General features: G+C 34.2%; 2 protein-coding genes and 1 long non-coding RNA gene across 5 annotated transcripts; all 3 read left to right on the top strand.

Annotated features, from left to right (window-relative positions):
* Window positions 1-4,369: 4,369 nt before the first annotated feature.
* Window positions 4,370-7,475, top strand: LOC109148611 (receptor like protein 30-like). Its single transcript, XM_019296344.1, has 2 exons — window positions 4,370-7,285; window positions 7,386-7,475. The coding sequence occupies exons 1-2, from the start codon at window positions 4,370-4,372 to the stop codon at window positions 7,473-7,475; spliced, it is 3,006 nt and encodes a 1,001-aa protein (XP_019151889.1).
* Window positions 7,476-11,335: 3,860 nt separating this feature from the next.
* LOC109148555 lies at window positions 11,336-12,546 on the top strand. The gene is made up of 2 exons (XR_002048832.1): window positions 11,336-11,552; window positions 11,664-12,546. It is a non-coding gene; the product is annotated as an uncharacterized LOC109148555 (long non-coding RNA).
* A 1,015-nt stretch (window positions 12,547-13,561) lies between these two features.
* LOC109148708 lies at window positions 13,562-15,064 on the top strand. Of its 3 annotated transcripts, none has more exons than XR_002048841.1 (4): window positions 13,562-13,981; window positions 14,384-14,581; window positions 14,690-14,772; window positions 14,890-15,064. XR_002048841.1 is itself a non-coding variant. In XM_019296444.1 (4 exons), the coding sequence occupies exons 2-4, from the start codon at window positions 14,416-14,418 to the stop codon at window positions 14,947-14,949; spliced, it is 261 nt and encodes an 86-aa protein (XP_019151989.1). In that variant the 5' UTR covers window positions 13,562-13,981; window positions 14,384-14,415; the 3' UTR covers window positions 14,950-15,064. The 3 variants fall into 3 exon arrangements, 2 of the variants coding, with proteins under 2 accessions (XP_019151989.1, XP_019151988.1); XM_019296444.1 differs by having other exon boundaries at window positions 14,384-14,533; XM_019296443.1 differs by lacking the exon at window positions 13,562-13,981 and adding an exon at window positions 14,041-14,077 and having other exon boundaries at window positions 14,363-14,533.
* Window positions 15,065-17,912: the final 2,848 nt, after the last annotated feature.

Below are 17,912 nucleotides of genomic sequence, written 5' to 3' on the forward strand. Positions count from 1 at the left end.
ATCTCTGCAGCAGTCCGGATCGTTCAACCGTCTCAAAACTATGGCGGGAGGTTAGTCGGTCCTGTATCACATATTATATGCATGTGATATATATTTAAGTCTAACAAGTTCTACAAAGCATTATCTTTAATTTGGACTGTATTCCATGCAACTGTGGCGTAGTGGTGTCTGAGAAGTTTTATGGTCAATCATCTGAGCCAACCATTGTGCCCTGTATTGAGAAGAGAAGAAGAGTTTCTACTGAGTCAGATTCTAACCAAGAAGTCCATATTCAACAGGTTTTTAGAAATATGAGATCTGCTGCTACTACATCAAAGGACAAGAAACTTGTTCCTCATCTTGTTAAGAAGAGGAGTGTAACTCCTGAAATTCCTAAGAAACAACAAATTGAGGAAGCACAAACCTTCATTCCAATTCTGTTAAATGAGGAAACTGAAAGCAAATGAGAATCCATATTACAAAGGGAACTGATCTTTCAGAAATATGTGGATGTTAATCAGCAAAATTCTGTTTGTGATGTTGTGTCTCTACTTCAAGACATTAGTTTGTTCTCAATAGTGAAGAATGTAGGTCCTTACTCTAAGCTCTTAACTTGTGAGTTTTACTGTGTAATCTCACTGATTCAGTAAATGATCCAACAAGTCCAAGGCATCACAAGGTGTTTATCGGGGGCAAGTGCTACAAGTTTAGTCTCCAAGTGGTTAATGAATTTTACGGACTAGAAGCAAAAACCATGGAGGAACTCAAAAATTGGGATCTAATAGCTAGGACAGTCACTGGTGGAGCTTAATCTCACTGGCCTACCAACAGCCCACTAGACGTGATATACAGTGCAGATTTGAGCTCAAAGTATGCCATACTACATCGTCTGATCTGACTACTTACAATTGGATTCCATTAGCACATCACTATTCTGTTTGTAAGGAATTGAGTGCATTTATGTACCGAGTTGGCGTTAAGAAGGGCATTGCTCTTGGGAGAATTATTTTCTCTCATATACTTTCATTCATCCATCCACGTGAGCAGAAGGTAAAATTAATTACCATATCCTAATCTGATTCTTGGAATATTAACTTCTTAAGGAAAGTCTCTATACCCCATAAGGTTAATTTGAAAACCACAACTCATTAGCGAGTTGATGAAAAGCTGTTGGGTAGTAAGCATGTTAAAGATGTTGAGCCAGTCACACCATCTCTAGCTAGTGCCAACCCTGTCAGATGTCGATGAAGAAAACCTCACTCCCATGTGCCGAGATATGAGATTGTCACTCAAGTTAAAACGCATTGTGAATTACCTTGAAGTTGCTATTCAAATATAGTATTCAATCAACAATAGGACGCTGCCCGGACTGAACTAGCTAGCTACTGTCTTGCTTCGACTAAGTCTATGAGAAGTGTAACCAGCTGCTGATGATAAACATGTCACTGAAGGGAACCCCCTACTGCTTAATTTACTTTTTTATTATTGTGGCAAAAATGGGGAGTAGTGCTGATTAAGGGGGAGTTCGTTTAGTGTAAGTGTTGAGAGTTTCTTGAAGACAATGGTTACTTGGTTTTACATGCCTTTGTTTAAGTTAGTTTTCGTATTTAGGTCTGTAAAAGTTTGAACAATTGTCCTCTGATCTGGAAAGGATGTTATCCTTTATCTTTATGTTAGTAATTGCTCTTTTGTTTTAAGTTTATGGTGGTTTAATTATATTGTTTTTTTTATCGAGTTCTTTTGCCAAATAATAACCAAAAGGAGCATTTGATAGTGTTTAGTGTTGTAATTTGTAAACCCTAACTTGTAATTGGCAAAACTATTATGGGAAACTAGATAGCTAGGTTAGGTTTAGTGTCAGTTAGAGTTTTGATTAAAGATCTCACTACACCAGAGTCTTTGAAAGCTAGTCGTTGGAACTACAACGACTTATCAGGAACAACTAGCTGAGGAATTCTACGGTCTAAGGTTATTTTACAAGAAAACCCTTACCTGACTTAAAACCTCAAGGGTAAGATAGTAATTCCCACTACATGCATGGAATATCTTAGGAATTACTTGTCTTTGTGTTCAAAGATTCAGAGTATTATATACTTGTTAGAGAGAGAATTCAAAAAGAGAGTTGAAGAGTTTATAAAGCTACTTTTACAATCCAAGAAACTCTCTCTACCATTTAAAAAGAGAATAATCTGAGATATCATCTTCCGAAGACATTGTTCATGATCTGAGTTTAAGAAGGTAATTGAAAAGAAAGTTCTGCAAAGCTTTATCTTTGGACTATATTCCATACAATTGTGGTGTAGTGGTGGGTGAGTCAGCGAGGTGGACAACGAAAGTGCAGATCTCCAAAAATTGGATTTTTGGACTGCATATTGCACGAATCTCTGGCCTCCACAATCTCTATAGCTTCTTCAGATTGAGTTTTTATTCAGTGAGCTAGGTATATCTCACATTGGGCTGAGAATGCGTTCTCTTACCGTCTGTTTGAATTGCTGATGAGATAGTGGATTGAACTCACTAATGATGGTCCTCCAGCCGTAGATACGATTGTATCGAACTGGTTAAAAAATACTTTGCTTCCAATACTCAGCTCTCTATTTGATTTACATTATTCCACACTTAGTCATATCGTTGTTGCAATAACTGTTCGAACAAACGAGTTTAGGATTTGTGACAAAACAATCTATCAAATAGATAAGTCAGTAATTTGAGGCATACGATGCCGATTTTTTTCGACATCGTTCTTGCAGACGTAATAAATAAATGATACGATGTCGGTTATAAAAAAACCAATGTCGTATATTTTTTTAAAAAAAATAAATAAAACATACGACGTCGGTTTTTAGGTCAGTTTTTAAGCTAAAAAAGACGGAGAATATTATTTAATTTTTTTTAAATTAACATATGACATCGGTTTTTACCTAAAAACCAACGTCGTATGTTAAAAATAAAAATTTTGATGAAAAATATAATACATTTAAATTATCATAATGTAAAAGCATTACATTTTTTTGAAAAAGTATTACATTTTTCAATATAAATTGTAAACATTTTATGCATGATTTAGTATTACATTTGCTCGTATAAGTATTATATTTCATCTTGACCCGACCCGTCTCACGGACAAGGATTTGTGAGACAGTCTCACACAAGTTTTTTTCCTTTTTTTGGTGATACTTTAATAGGTTAACAAAAGGAGATTACATCCCATGATGAAAGCCTAAATTTGTTTAATTTGGAGAAGAGCACAATGGCTATGTTTGGCAAACCTAGCTGTAAAGGTAGCAAATCTGAAAAGTTATAAGTTAAGAGCTGAAAACTGAAGAGTTGTTAAGCTAACTGGTATACTTAAAAGTGTTTGGTAAAATTAGTTTTTTGATAAGCTGATAAATGTAAAAAGACTAAAAAGGACATCTCCATAAAATTTAAATTGGTTTGTTTACATATTAAAATTTAACATTTTGTTTTCAAAAAAAAAAACATTTTGAAATAAAACTATTAGCATAATTATGATCTAGCATCTCATAATGAAGTATCAATATTGTTGTGAATCTTCTTCATCTCAATAGTGCAAATGTGGCCATAATAACATCAATTTGGGTCTCCACACTAAACTGTGGCATTCTAGCAAGTATCTTCTATCTCTTCTTCCTAAAAAAATATAACACTAAACTTTTATAAGGAATAAAATTATATGATTTTTATTAGAGTTAAAGTAATACGAATATGATACCGTGGGGCGGCTTGGAAAAGTTCATTGATGGTGTAATAATTGCATGAAGAAATACACGTGTATCATGTGTTGATCCTTGCCATCCAACAGATATAAAAGTGAAACACATATCAAATTAAAGTCACACGCTGCCAAAACATTGAAAGTAGAAATTCCTTTTGTCCCTCTACATCGCAGTTGATCGACCTCAGGGATGCACGTTGCTGTATGAGTATCGTTAATGCATTCAATACAATCCTATTCATATATATATATATATATATATATATATATATATATATATATATATATATATATATATATATATATAATCAATCTTAAAATAATAATAATAATAATAATAATGGTCAAATTTTACCTTAAAATATGGCATGTATCGTGAATCATTAGTAATGTAAGACAGTATAGATTGAAATGTAGGATCATCTGATCTTATGATACCACGTGCAAGGCAATATTAGACAAACAAATAAAACAAAATATTTATAATAATTATTTATTATTACACAAAAGGCAAAAAACTTCAGTCCTAATTAGAAATCTTCTAAATCTTCCCAATCCTTTGAAGACAAACAAATGGTTCTATAAATGCTGATGCCAATTTTGATGAGCATATAGAGTTTGTGCTTTCAATTCTTTTACTTGAAATTTACGCAAATGGGCAATCGGCTTGTAATCCCATCATTGCTATTTGTGATACACTGTCTCCTCCTTTTAATTTCCCCATCTGCATCATCTTCTTTGTGCCAAAATGATCAAAGTCTCATTCTTCTCCAATTCAAACAATCTCTCATTGTAAGTACCCCACCCATGGCCATGGATGCGTGTGCTTATAATAGTTATGATAGCCAGAAATCCTATCCAAGAACTTTTTCTTGGAATAGTAGCATCGATTGTTGTTTGTGGGATGGTGTTACATGTGACGAATCCACCGGCCAAGTGATCGAGCTTGATCTTAGTTGCAGCCAACTTTATGGAACAATTGATTCCAACAGCATCCTATTCCGCCTTTCTTATCTCAAAAAGTTAAACCTTGCTGGGAATGATCTCTCCGGATCATTTAGTTCACTACATAAATTTGGAAACTTTTCTTATTTGACACATTTAAACCTCTCTTCCTCATACTTCTATGGCCAAATTCCTATGGAAATCTTGCGTCTTCCCAACTTATACTCCCTCGACCTCTCTAAACTCAGTGAGGTAATACTTGAACCTCCTAGTTTCAAGTTTCTCCTTCAAAACTCAACACAAATAAGGGAAATAGTTCTTGATGAAATACCTCTTTATTCGACCATGCCAAAAAATCTCTCTTTTCACATAACAACTTTGAGCCTTTCTCAAACCGTTTCTGACACAGGATTACGAGGAAGCTTGCCATCTAGCATCTTTCACCTCCCAAACTTGAGAAAACTTGATTTGAATTTCAACTTTGATCTCACAGTTGACATTCAAAACAGCAGATGGAACAGTAGTTCTTCCCTTACATACTTAGATCTTGGCTACACTACATGTCCTCCAAATATTATTGAATCCATTGCAAATCTTAGCAGACTCCAGTACTTGGGATTAGCGAGCTGTGGATTAAGTAATGAGGTCTCAGAGACGATTATAAATCTTGAGCAACTCACGGGATTAGACCTCTCAGATAACTATTTGGAAGGCAAGTTTTCTGATCTCTCGTTTATAAAGCTTTGGAGGTTGAAGAAGTTATATCTTTATAATAACAACATCACTGGCAACTTCCCGTCTTCCATCACCAACATTACTCAGTTGCAGGTTTTATCTGTTCCAGAAAATTCACTGTATGGAACACTACCCTCATCCTTGTTCTCTAATCTTTCTACTCTATACATCCTTAATCTCGGTGAAAATCGGTTTCATGGACCCATTCCACCATCACTTTTCAAAAACAAGAATTTGTTTGTTCTTGACCTTTCATCCAACAATTTCAGTGGTACTATAGACGTTAGTGTGCTTTCATACCTCCAAAGGTTGATGGAACTAGAGCTTTCTAACAATTGCATATCCCTAGTCTCCAACACCAAAACCAATAATGCTACAACTTGGTCTCCAAACCTCAATTTCTTGGGGTTATCTTCATGCAATTTGAAGACTTTGAGTTTTTTAAGAGATTCAAAGTACCTTGTGTCTGTAGATCTTTCCAACAATAAAATTCAAGGAAGAATTCCTGAATGGGTTTGGTCCAACCGGCAATTGATGGATCTTAATCTTTCCCACAACTACCTCACTAGTGGTGTGGAAGGAATTCAACTTCTTTCACTTCATACAATTGATCTTCGATTCAACTTGGTAGAGGGGCCACTTCCCGTTCTGTTGGGTCCTTTGGGCATTTTTCTTGCATCACAAAACAAATTCAGTGGGGAGATACCTTTGACTTTTTGCAATTTAAAGTATATTTCCTTTCTAGACTTGGGAAACAACAATTTAAGTGGTACGATCCCACAATGTCTTGGAAATGCAAGCAAGTATTTGGAGGTATTGGATATGCATAACAATGAGTTTGGTGGTTTCATTCCTCTAACTTTTTCCGCAGGAAATCAATTACAAACTCTTAATGTGCGAGGAAATAAGTTAGAAGGAAAAATTCCTCTATCCTTGGTCAATTGTATTAACTTGGAAGTTCTCGACCTTGGAAACAACTACTTCAATGATATACTCCCTCAGTGGCTACTGAAACTCCCAAAATTACAGGTACTTAGTCTGAGATCTAACAACTTCCATGGTACCTTAGCCACTTCAATTACTAAATCCATCTCCTCTCAACTAAAGATCATTGATCTCTCTCACAACGAGTTCACTGGACATTTGCCAATGGAGTTGTTCCAGAGTCTTACTGCTATGAAAAACACTGATGGCGAAGTTGGAAAGGCACGAAGCTATTTTGGACAAAGAACCTACTACAAAGACTCTTTGGTCCTGGTCGTGAAGGGAAGCCAGCGTAACTTTGAAAGAATCTTAACTGTGTTCACCACCATTGATCTCTCGAGTAACAAATTTGAAGGGAATATTCCAGGTGCCATAGGACAACTACATTCCCTTCGAGGTTTGAATTTATCGCACAACATGTTGTGTGGTAGTATCCCTCATTCTCTTAGAAATTTATCCTTGCTTGAATCATTGGACCTTTCTTCAAATCAACTTGTGGGGGAGATTCCAAATGAGTTGGAATCTATTACATTTCTTAGTGTTTTCAATCTCTCCCACAATCACCTTACGGGATGCATACCCACAGGAAATCAGTTCAATACTTTTGAAAACGATTCATATGTAGGGAATGATGGCCTACATGGATATCCAGTGACAAAAGGTTGTGGGAATAATGGTGTCTCATCTCAACCACCTACACTACAAATGCTCCCTCAAGAACACAATGAGAGCATTTTAGATGGGTTTACTTGGAAAGCTGTGCTATTTGGCTATGGTTGTGGCATTGCTTTTGGATTGATAGTGGGAAGTCTCATGCTTTTAACCCAAAAGCCTTACTGGTTTACTAGAATTGTTGAAGAAGAAGGATACAAAATTATGATGAAGGCCAGGAGAAAGAAGTCAAAGGCACTAAGGAGTAGAAGGAGAAGCTAGGTAACTAATTAATAAATGTTGATTTTACTTGTTCTTATTGTTTTTACAACTGATTTTGGTTTCATGTTTTCAGGGCATTCTCGGTAACTTTTCTCTGATAAAGGAATTCACTTCAAATTCATTCAAGGAGTTGATTTATGTGTTAGACTATTGGATAGTTTGAATAAATTTTATTTTCTATTTATGAAAATCTCTACCAGATTAGTTATGCTTTAGTTTCACTTGATTGAGTTGTACGTATCTTCTTCATATTTCGAAATGTAAGAATTGTTTGTAAGATTTTATGGATGGTAAAATATGTTGTAAAATTGATAATTATATAGCATGTTTTGGGATTTGCATAAAACAAATAGCTAGTTGAGGGAAAAAGCAAATGATTAAACAAAGCTAAAAGACCAGTACATAGTAAGGGCATCCTCAATAATTGGGGATTTTACCTCACATTTTTGTGGGCCCCAACATCCACCTCATCATCCACTATCTCACTCAATCACAAAATCTCTTCTTCCCATTAGTTTTAAATTTTTGCACAACTTTTTATGGACTCACCATTTTATATTCATATTTTAATTATTTCTTTGTTTATTTGATTTATAATTTTATAATAAACATAAATGAATGAACATATGTAATTATGGAAATAATGCTATGAATGAACATACATAAATATGCGTATAACATATGTACAGATATAAATTTAATTTAATTAATAAAAATATTAATAAATTTAATAATAATAATTTAAATTTTTAAAAACAAGAATTTAAAAAAAAAAAAAAAAAAAAAAAGTAAGAAGCTGGCCGTTGCAACGGCCAGCGTAAATAAATAAAAAAAAAAAAAGTAGTTTTCAATTGAGAGTAGCCGCTAGCTGGCGGCCACTCTCAATCTCACTGACATTTCTTTTTTTTTTTTTTTTTTTAAAGTCTGACAAATTTTGGGGGTGTGGTGTTGCAGGAGAAAGATTTCTCCAAAATGCAACACCCCCATTTGTCAAAATGTCTTAGGCCAAGTTTTATTGTTCCAAAAGTTTTGTAAAATCCCCCTTTTGGGGATGCCCTAATAATATTCATTCCTCTCCAGAATGCAACCACAAAGGCAAAAGAAAAATGACAAAAAAAAAAAAAAACAAAAACAAAAAACAAAAAACAAAAAAGAGAAGTGTTGTAAATGATATTTATGTATGTAGATGATTCCATGATTACCATTGCTTTGCATTTTTTTTAATCATGATCAATGTCTCTCTTAAAAGAAGTTCTATACAAAATGTGCACTTGAAAGTTCAAACACATGCATTTGAAGGTACAAAAATGTGCACTTGAAAGCAAAAATTCTGCACTCAAAGGCAAATAGATGTGCAATTAATGCAATTTAGGGTACCAAAAATAGAAGTTACTTAAGTGTTATTAAATCAATTACTCATACAAATCGTTAGTAAATCTCACAAATTTCATTAGAAATTTAGTTATATGTTATTGAAAAAAATGCAAAAGATATACAAATACTGACTCAGAATTGTGCACTTCAAGTAAAAAAAAAAAATGCACTTGAAGGCATAAAAATGTGCACTTGAATGCAAAAAATCTACTCTCGAAGGTAAACATGCACTTGAACCTACAAAACGTGATGTTGAAGACTAAAAATATGCACTTGAAGGCTAAAAACATGAACTAGAAGGAAAAAAATGGTTCACTTGGAATGCTAAGTATTTTTTTTTGTTTTTACATTATAGTAAGACAGACATACACTTGTAGGAATGAAATTGAAAGATGATCACTAGAAGGCAAGGAAAAAAAAAAGACACTAAAAGAGAAAATTCAAAGGAAACTAATTGTGCACTTTTAGAAAGAAAATCATGCATTTGAATGCTACAAAACGTGCACTTAAGGCTAAAAACATGCACTAGAAGAAAAAGAAAAAGAAAAAGAAAAAACAAGATTCAATGGAATGCTAAGTACACAATAGAAAGACACACATGCACTTGTAGGCATGAAATTGAGTACTTGAATGCATAAAAAGGATCACTAGCTAGAAGACAAAGAAAAAAAAAAAGACACTAAAAGAGAAAATTTGAAGAAAATTAATTATGCACTCTTAGAAAGGAAAACATGCATTTGAAAGTCAAATTTTTGCTCTCAAAAACACAAATATGCGCACTCAAAGGAGAAACTAAGTAGGAAACAAATCAGATGCACTCGAAGAATATTTTAAATATTAGTTAAAAGAATATTAATATTATCTGAACTAAATTTTAGGTGAACATGTTATTGATTCAGATATATTTTTTGTTATGTTATATACATATATAAATTTGGTTCGGCTATCAAATGTAAAAATATTACATATATTGGGCTTAAAAATAAAAACTATATTTATTCTATTTAAACTACATATATTTTAAAATATTTTAAAGGATGTAATTTAAAAGTTATTCAAAATTAAACTTGTGTAAATTATATAGCATTAATCCAAAAAAATTAAATTTGAAAAATAAGTGTTAATAAATAATTTTTCTAAATAGAAAACAAAAAAATTTAAAATTAAAAAATAAAAATAAAAAATAATTTACGTTAGTAAACAGGTCTTAATATACTTTCTGCGGCGCTTTTTATTGTGAGCACTTGAAAGCAAAAATTTATGCAATTTATGGTACCAAAAATGTAAGTTACTTAAGTGTTATTAAAACAATTACTCATACAAATCGTTCGTAAATCTCACAAATTTCATTAGAAATTTAGTTATATGTTATTGAAAAAAGTGCAAAATATATAACAAATACTGACTTAGAATTGTGCACTTGAAGTAAAATAAAAAAATAAAAAATAAAAAAAAACATTTGAAGGCATAAAAATGTGCACTTGAAGGCAAAAAATCTACACTCAAAGCTAAACATGTATGCACTTGAACCTACAAAACGTGAAGTCGAAGACTAAAAACATGAACTAGAAGGAAAAAAAAATGCTTCACTTGGAATGCTAAGTATTTTTTTTTTTTTTTTTACATTATAGTAAAACAGACATACACTTGTAGAAATGAAATTGAGCACTTGAAGGCATAAAGATGATCAGTAGAGGCAATGGAGAAAAAAAGACACTAAAAGAAAAAATTTGAAGGAAACTAATTGTGCACTTTTAGAAAGAAAAACATGCACTTGAAGGCTACAAAACGTGCACCTAAGACTAAAAACATGCACTAGAAGAAAAAAAAAAAAAAAGATTCAATGGAATGCTAAGTACACAATAGAAAGACTTACATGCACTTGTAGGCATGAAGTTGAGTACTTGAATGCATAAAGAGGATCACTAGCTAGAAGACAAGGGAAAAAAAAAAAGACACTAAAAGTGAAAATTTGAAGACAATTAATTGTGCAATCTTAGAAAGGAAAACATGCACTTGGAGGTCAAATTTTGCTCTCAAAGACACAGAGATATGCACTCAAAGGAGAAACTAAGTAGGAAACAAATTGGATGCACTCGAAGAATATTTTAAGTATTAGTTCAAAGAATATTAATATTATATGAATTAAATTTTAGGTGAACATGTTATTGATTTAGATATATTTTTAATTATGTTGTATACATATATAAATTTGGTTCGACTATCAAATGTAAAAATATTACATATATTGGGCTTAAAAGTAAAAACTATATTTATTCTATTTAAACTACATATATATTTTAAAATATTTTAAAGATGTAATTTAAAAATTATTCAAAATTAAAATTGTGTAAATTATATAGCATTAATCTTAAAAAAAATTAAATTTGAAAAATAAGTGTTAATAAATAATTTTTCTAAATAGAAAACGAAAATTTTAAAATTAAAAAATAAAAATAAAAAATAGTTTACGTTAGTGGTCTTAATATACTTTCTGCGGCACCTTTTTAAGAAATGTCGCGTAAAGTAACTTTGAAATTCGAAATCTCTCTTTCTTGATTTAAAGCTTTTCTCAGACTTCGTCCACAATATATCCGTTTGTTTCTTAAAGCCTTTTTTCTCCTTTAATTTTCCTTCATCAAAGGTTTTATAGTCTCTTCTTTTTCTCTTCCAGACTTCCTGGTGGCGGCGTTGTCCAGACTGCGGTAGAGTGACAACCGGAAGCAGGCGGTGGCCTGGCCTCTCAGATCTGGACTGGAAGCAAGCCGGCGGCTGATCTGCGGCGGCGGCGGATACCTTGATGAGGCCGAGATCATCGATGTTCTTAGATTATTAAACTTGGGAAAGAAAATGACCCCATCCTAAGGTGCTTTTGTTCTTTTTGTTTTATATTCTTTCATTAATATTTTATAGTCTATTTACTCTCTAATCTAATCTTCAAGTCATTTTTTTCACTCGTTTTTCTCCTCTTGCCCAGATCTACTCTCTCATTTTCGCTCTCCTCAGTCGCCTCTTTCTCCTCGCTGTGAGTACAGATCCGGACGCAACGGTCCGCAGCGGAGTAGCGGTGTTGATCTTTCTTTCTTTTTTAAAAAATTTTTCCTTTGATTTTTTTTTTATTTCTTGCTGTTGAGTTTTTTGTTGTTGCTACACAAATCTTTTCTCTGCTAGTAGATGCAAATTATCAGGTGACCAGTAGACGTCATTTATTTTATTTTAAAAATGATGGGTATCGGCGACACTTCTAGGTAATTAATGTCGCGAATTCCCATAGAAGATATCTCGACATCAGTGCTATTTGAACAACTATTTATATCCCTTGTGAATCCTCATGAATGAAATCGTAGTTGTTCTTTTCTGAAAATTTTCTTTCATTTTCTTCCCTTGCTTGTTAATCTTTGTTATCATTCATGACTCTTAACGATTCCATATCATAATTTTTGTAGAATATGTCTATCTTCTACCTGCACTTCATATGACTTGTAATAATCCCATCTTGGTTGCTATCTTGACTCATTGTAACCTGCAACAGGTATTGTGCATAATTTAGATAGTACTGCCATTATGCAGGTCATTGCAATTTAAACAAACTTTTAAATCATTAGGTGTTCTATCTCTGTTTATCTTTTCACACTTTCTGATGTGGGGTTTATATGGGTTTTCCTTTTTTAATTCTTTTTAAACTGGAGTTTATCTTAAAGTGATAAATTACCAGACGTCTTGGACTCTATGATTTAATTTCATTCATCAGTACTCTCTTGCTTGCTAAATTCCCTTCAGGTGCCTGCTGATGGAATTGTAATATCTGCACACTCTCTTGCACTTGATGAATCAAGTATGACTGGGGAAAGCAAGATTGTGAGTATGACCCGGCTCGGTATTCCGATCATCATTCATGGGAACAACAATGTCTATGGTGCCACTGTTTTTCCCCACTTTATTGGGCTTGGAGCTACTAGGTTTTTGATTAACTTCTGTTTGAATGTAGATTGATGAGTATTTATTATGAAAGGTGTAGTGATTCACCTGAATTGAAGTAAAGTTGATTCTCAAATTTTGAGTGACTGATGATAGGAAATGTGCTTGATATGTCAGTCTTACACAAATTGAGAAAAAAAATTTAAATTGGAAACTAAAGTTGAATCAATATATTGTGGCTGCCAAATGAAGAAAATATTAAGAGCATCTGAGTGCTCTATTTAACTTCTAGGTTGTATTTCATATGTTAGAAGTTCATTGGTTCCTTGCATATGATGTAACTCAGATCTGCATTAGTTGGAAGTGAGGAGGCAAGTTTTATGTTGGATAAATGTCTACCCCATACTAATTTTCCTCATTATCTCATCTTGGAAACTGAGGGTTCATTTTGATTTAGAAAATTCAAATTTGCTGTATAACACAAGGATCCAACTTGGCACTGTTTTAAAGTTTCTTGATTAACAAATTATGCTGATTTTAGTAGCAAGTTTGAAATTCCCCATTATTAGATTCTTTCCATGCTCCATTTCCTTATGGGTTATTCTCAATATGAAGTTGCTCAGTTCATAATTTTCTATCCATTCCAAGGGCCTTGTAGTCCATTGAGATTGGGCTTAGACTTTTCCCTGCTTCTTTTCTTTAATTTTCAGAATATGTATTTAAAATTTTCATATATATTTAATTCTGATGTTAAAATTGGAAAATACTTCTTTCTTCTTTAATTTGGGTAATGAGAGCCTTTATTGAAAATTGAAAATTGAAAATTGAAACAACCCCATTAGATTGTTGCTTGTTTCTTTATTGCTCTGTATCTTTGTAATATGGATCTGTAGCTGTAGTTGTGCATTTTCCACTCCAGGGTTTGTGATTACAGACTGGGAAGGAGTTACTCAAATACTCATAAATTTGAGGAAGTATAGTAAGGAACAGTTTCTAGCCTTTGTATTTGAGTTTCTGTCATTTATCTTATCTCTTAATCCTTGATTTTTCTATATTTGTATCCTCATAATATATTAGATTAACTAACCACTAATTCTTATGTTGGAAGATCTGTACATATTTAGACCTGTATATCTTTTACCTACCACTGTATAGTAGCCAGAAAAAATCTAAAATTCAAATATCATTGTATAACTTTTTCTTGACAATTGTTTTAGGCACATAGAGAGCTAGCACGTGAAGCTGTACACAAGTCCTTAGTTTTACTAAAGAATGCCAAGAAGATCCTTGTTGCAGGAACCCATGCTGATGATCTTGGTCACCAGTGTGGAGGCTGGACATTAACCTGGTTGGGAACCAGCGGCAGAATCACAATTGGTAAGTTATTCATAGGTGCATATATATATATATATATATATATATATATATATATGATCGGTGGCAGTATGATCAGTGATAATTTCTATAATATCAAGTTATTTAATTTAAGAGTTTAACTTTCTTCTGTAGTTTGTTCTTGTGATATGTTGCCACAGAGATTGAATAATATAAGTTAGTTAACCCCCCTCCCAACAAATCCTCCATAGTTTAGCTATAGCCTTTTTTTTTTTTTGGTTGTTGCTGTGATAAGTACTTAAGTATATGTAAAGCATCTGCTTTTTGTGCTTTATCAATGTTTGATCAGAATTGGGGATTATTCCGCACTCAAGCAGGGTGGTATTTTGCAATGAACTGGTCTCATTCAAGCATATTATGTATCAGATGATTTGTGTTTTGTAGGCACAACCATTTTGGATGCACTAAAAGAAGTGATGGGAGACAAAACAGAAATAATCTTTGAGCCATCTCCTTCAGAAGAAACCTTTAGTGGTCAAGACTTCTCATATGCCATTATGGCTGTTGGAGAGACTCCATATGCACAAACTGCCGGTATGACCCAGAACTCAAAATCCCATTGAATGGATCTGACATTGTTCGGTTAGTCTATAAAATACAGGTTGCACTTATCAAATTTTGGTAGTCTATAAAATACAGATAATGCTTTCATATATAGTTATCCATTGTGACTCTAGTGTTTGTTATCAGGTCCATTTAAATGGTGTGGCAACATTGATTGGTATGGTTGGCCTTATAGTAGCTTTAGTTGTTCTGCTTGTACTTATGATCAGGTATTTGAAGATTGCAGTTTGGCAGGCACTTATTTCTGTTTGAATGAATGTTTTCCTCCTAATGTTTTCATGTATGATTGCTTTTGAATCTGTTACAAAAGTTGTATAAATCTGCAGGTTACCATTGTGGTTGTGGCAGTACCCGAAGGATTTCCCTTAGATGTCACTCTTATGTAAGTTCATTCTATTTTGACAATAATACTGTTAAAGTTTGAGTAGTTCTTTGCATAGCTGCTTCATTTGAAGGGTCAGTTGTATCTATTTATCACTTTCACTTCCCGATTGTGTTTTCTGCCATCGTTAATTTTAATTTCTAATGTATATTCATTAAATTGCCTACTTCAATTATGTTTTTATTGTTATTATGTCATATTCATTAAATACATCACTGTGACGTGAAATATTGATAGTATTGATGAGTTTATATTGGTTGGAATGTATCAGAAAAAAATTGTATTTTTATTAAATTAATTATTTTTATAAAAAAAAAATTAACAACAAGCGTTTGTTCCTACTGAGGAACAAACGCCTATTGTCAACTTTGCATCTATTGTAAAACAGACGTAAAAAGTCTTTTACAACAGACGTAAATTGCTATTTTTTTGGATGGATATTATTGGATTGAATTGATTATTGTGGATTATTAAATTAAATTTTGTTGAGTTGGTGTTGCTGTTTTCTTGTTCTGGCTTTCTGTGGCTTTACTGTTTGTTGGCCTACGTGCCATATATTTTTCGTTTTAGGCCTGCGCGCCATCTTGCTTTATTTTGTTTGATATTATGAATATATCATCCCTAAATCACCCTAAACCCTTAACTCCTAAACCTTAAAAATTAAACCCTAAACCTTAAACCCCTAAACCCTAAACCCTAAACCTTAAACCCTAAACCCTAACTCTAACCCCTAAATACTAAACCCTCTAAATCGTAACTCTAAATACTAAACCTTATACCTTAAACCCTAACCCCTACTGAGGGGGCTAACAGGCCTAGGGGACCAGCCAATGAAGCTCATGCCAAGGTTGGTCCTACTAGTAAGTTTGTTCATGAAGTCTATGGGGGGTTGGGTCTATGAGGCTATCTAGCTGAGATACACCCCCTTTGGCCCAATGATGGGCTGCTTGCTGGGCAGCTGCTGAGGGCTATACAGCCTGTTGAGGGAACTGGCAGTGTAATCACTGTGCAGATGTTGTTTGGTGGATCTACACCCTTGTTGGTGTAGAGATGAAGCCATGTAATTGTTTTGCAGGTAGGAGAAAGCATTGAAGACAAAGAGTTTGATGGATTAGTTTATTGAGCTCCCGGCTCTAGTATGGGCATAATTTTGCTTCTTGGGGCAAAAAAGCTTCTCTAAAAGAGATTTTGGGGTAGCTTCTAGCCTTAGGGGCCCATTCGGGTTTGCGCCATGAATGGTGGGGTCTTTGTAGGCTCCAAGTACAGCTCACACTCGGAGTTGGGAGTGTCTTTAGCTTGTTTGGATCCATAGTAAAAAAGAAGAAAAAAGAGAGAGGCTGAATAGGTGGAGGAGGGAGAGATAAGGGAGAAAAGGAAATGGAATAAAAGAGAAAGTATGATGAGAAAAAGTGATGAAAAGAAAGAGAGAAAGAAAAGAAGAAGGGGTTGAGGGAAGGGGTGAGTTGGAGGATAGCCACCGCTTAGGTCGGGGCCATAAAGGCTCCCCGGGCTTAAAACACGGTACGCCTTGCCGTGGGAGTTGGCCTTTAGCCTAAGGGTGGTCGGGGAGGGAGCCACCGCTCCTGTCGGGTCCTCAAAAGCTCCCCCGGGCAAAACATAGTACGCTATGCCGAGGGGAGTTGGTCTTGGGCACGAGGGTAGACGGAGGCGAGTACTATCGCTCAAGTCGGGACCCGTAAAGTCCCCCCCGGACCAAAACACGGTACGCCGTGCCGATGGGGATGAGACTTTGACTTGAGGATAGTAGGGCTAGGATAGAGTAGACTGGATCCATGAGCTTAGGCATCGTTCCCATCACTTGTGTGGGACGGGGAGCCTATTTTGACTATGATTGTGGTTGTTTTGGAGAGGATTGGGGCTTTAAGGCTATAATCTACCTTTAAATCTCTTTTAGTTATGAGCTTATTAGCTTTAGATTGCATATTTGCTCATTCGATGAGCTGGGAGTTTCTAGTTAGGGGTGGTCACTTTCGGGCCACCTCTTGTATATATTGAGTTTGTTTTATTGCTTTGTTATGGCCGAAAAGGCCAAGGACTTTTTTGAGCCATAGTCCACTTTTGGGGCTATGACGTATACTTGTAGACTCTGGATTTTGAAAATGGAATAAATGCACAGTTATTTAAAAAAAAAAAAAAAAAAAAAAAAACTAACCCTAACCTCTAAATTGTAACCTTAGATTCTAAACCCTAACCCCTAACCTCTAAATTGTAACCTTAGATTTTAAACCCTAACCCCTAAAATGTAACCCTAACCCCAAACCTCAAACTCCAAACCTAAACCCTATTTGTAAACCCTAAACCCTAACCCCTAACCCCTAAATCATAAACCTAACTCTTAAACCCTAACCCCTAAATTGTAACTCTAAATCTTAAACCCTAACTCTTAAATTGTAACCCTAAACCCTAAAAAAATCCTAAACCCAACTCTAACCCTTAAATTGTAACCCTAAACTCTAAAAAAATTCTAAACCCAACTCTAACCCCTAAATTGTAACCCTAAACCCTAAAGTTTGACCCCTAAATTGTAATCTTAACCCCTAACCCTAAACTCAAACCCTAACACTAAACTTTAAACCCTAAACCCTAAACCTTAAAACCTAAACCCTAACTTTAAACCCTAACTCTTAAACCTTAACCCCTAAATCATAACTTTAAATGTTAAACCCTAAACCCTAACCCCTAAACGGTAACCCTAAACCCTAACTCTAACCCCCTAAACCTTAAACCCTAACCCCTAACCTCTAAATTGTAACCATAAAATCTACACCCTAAACTCTAAACCCTAACCCCTGAAATGTTACCCTAACCCCAAACCTAAAACTCCAAACCTAAACTCTAAACCCTAACTCATAAATCGTAAACCAAACTCTTGAACCCTAAACTTTAAACCCTAACCTCTAAATTGTAACCCTAAACCTTAACTCTTGAATTGTAAAACTAAACATA

The sequence above is a fragment of the Ipomoea nil genome, unplaced genomic scaffold, assembly GCF_001879475.1.
Source record: "Ipomoea nil cultivar Tokyo-kokei standard unplaced genomic scaffold, Asagao_1.1 scaffold2144, whole genome shotgun sequence".
Taxonomy (NCBI): Eukaryota; Viridiplantae; Streptophyta; class Magnoliopsida; order Solanales; family Convolvulaceae; genus Ipomoea; species Ipomoea nil.

Bases quoted from the DNA above. Each gene is read 5' to 3' on its own strand.
- LOC109148611 (XM_019296344.1), top strand. From the start codon at position 4,370: ATGGGCAATCGGCTTGTAATCCCATCATTGCTATTTGTGATACACTGT. The intron at 7,286-7,385 runs GCACTAAGGAGT...TCATGTTTTCAG, and splicing joins CCAGGAGAAAGAAGTCAAAG to GGCATTCTCGGTAACTTTTC.
- LOC109148708 (XM_019296443.1), top strand. From the start codon at position 14,050: ATGATCAGTGATAATTTCTATAATATCA. The intron at 14,078-14,362 runs AGTTATTTAATT...CATATTATGTAT, and splicing joins TGATAATTTCTATAATATCA to CAGATGATTTGTGTTTTGTA. The intron at 14,773-14,889 runs GTATTTGAAGAT...ATAAATCTGCAG, and splicing joins CTGCTTGTACTTATGATCAG to GTTACCATTGTGGTTGTGGC.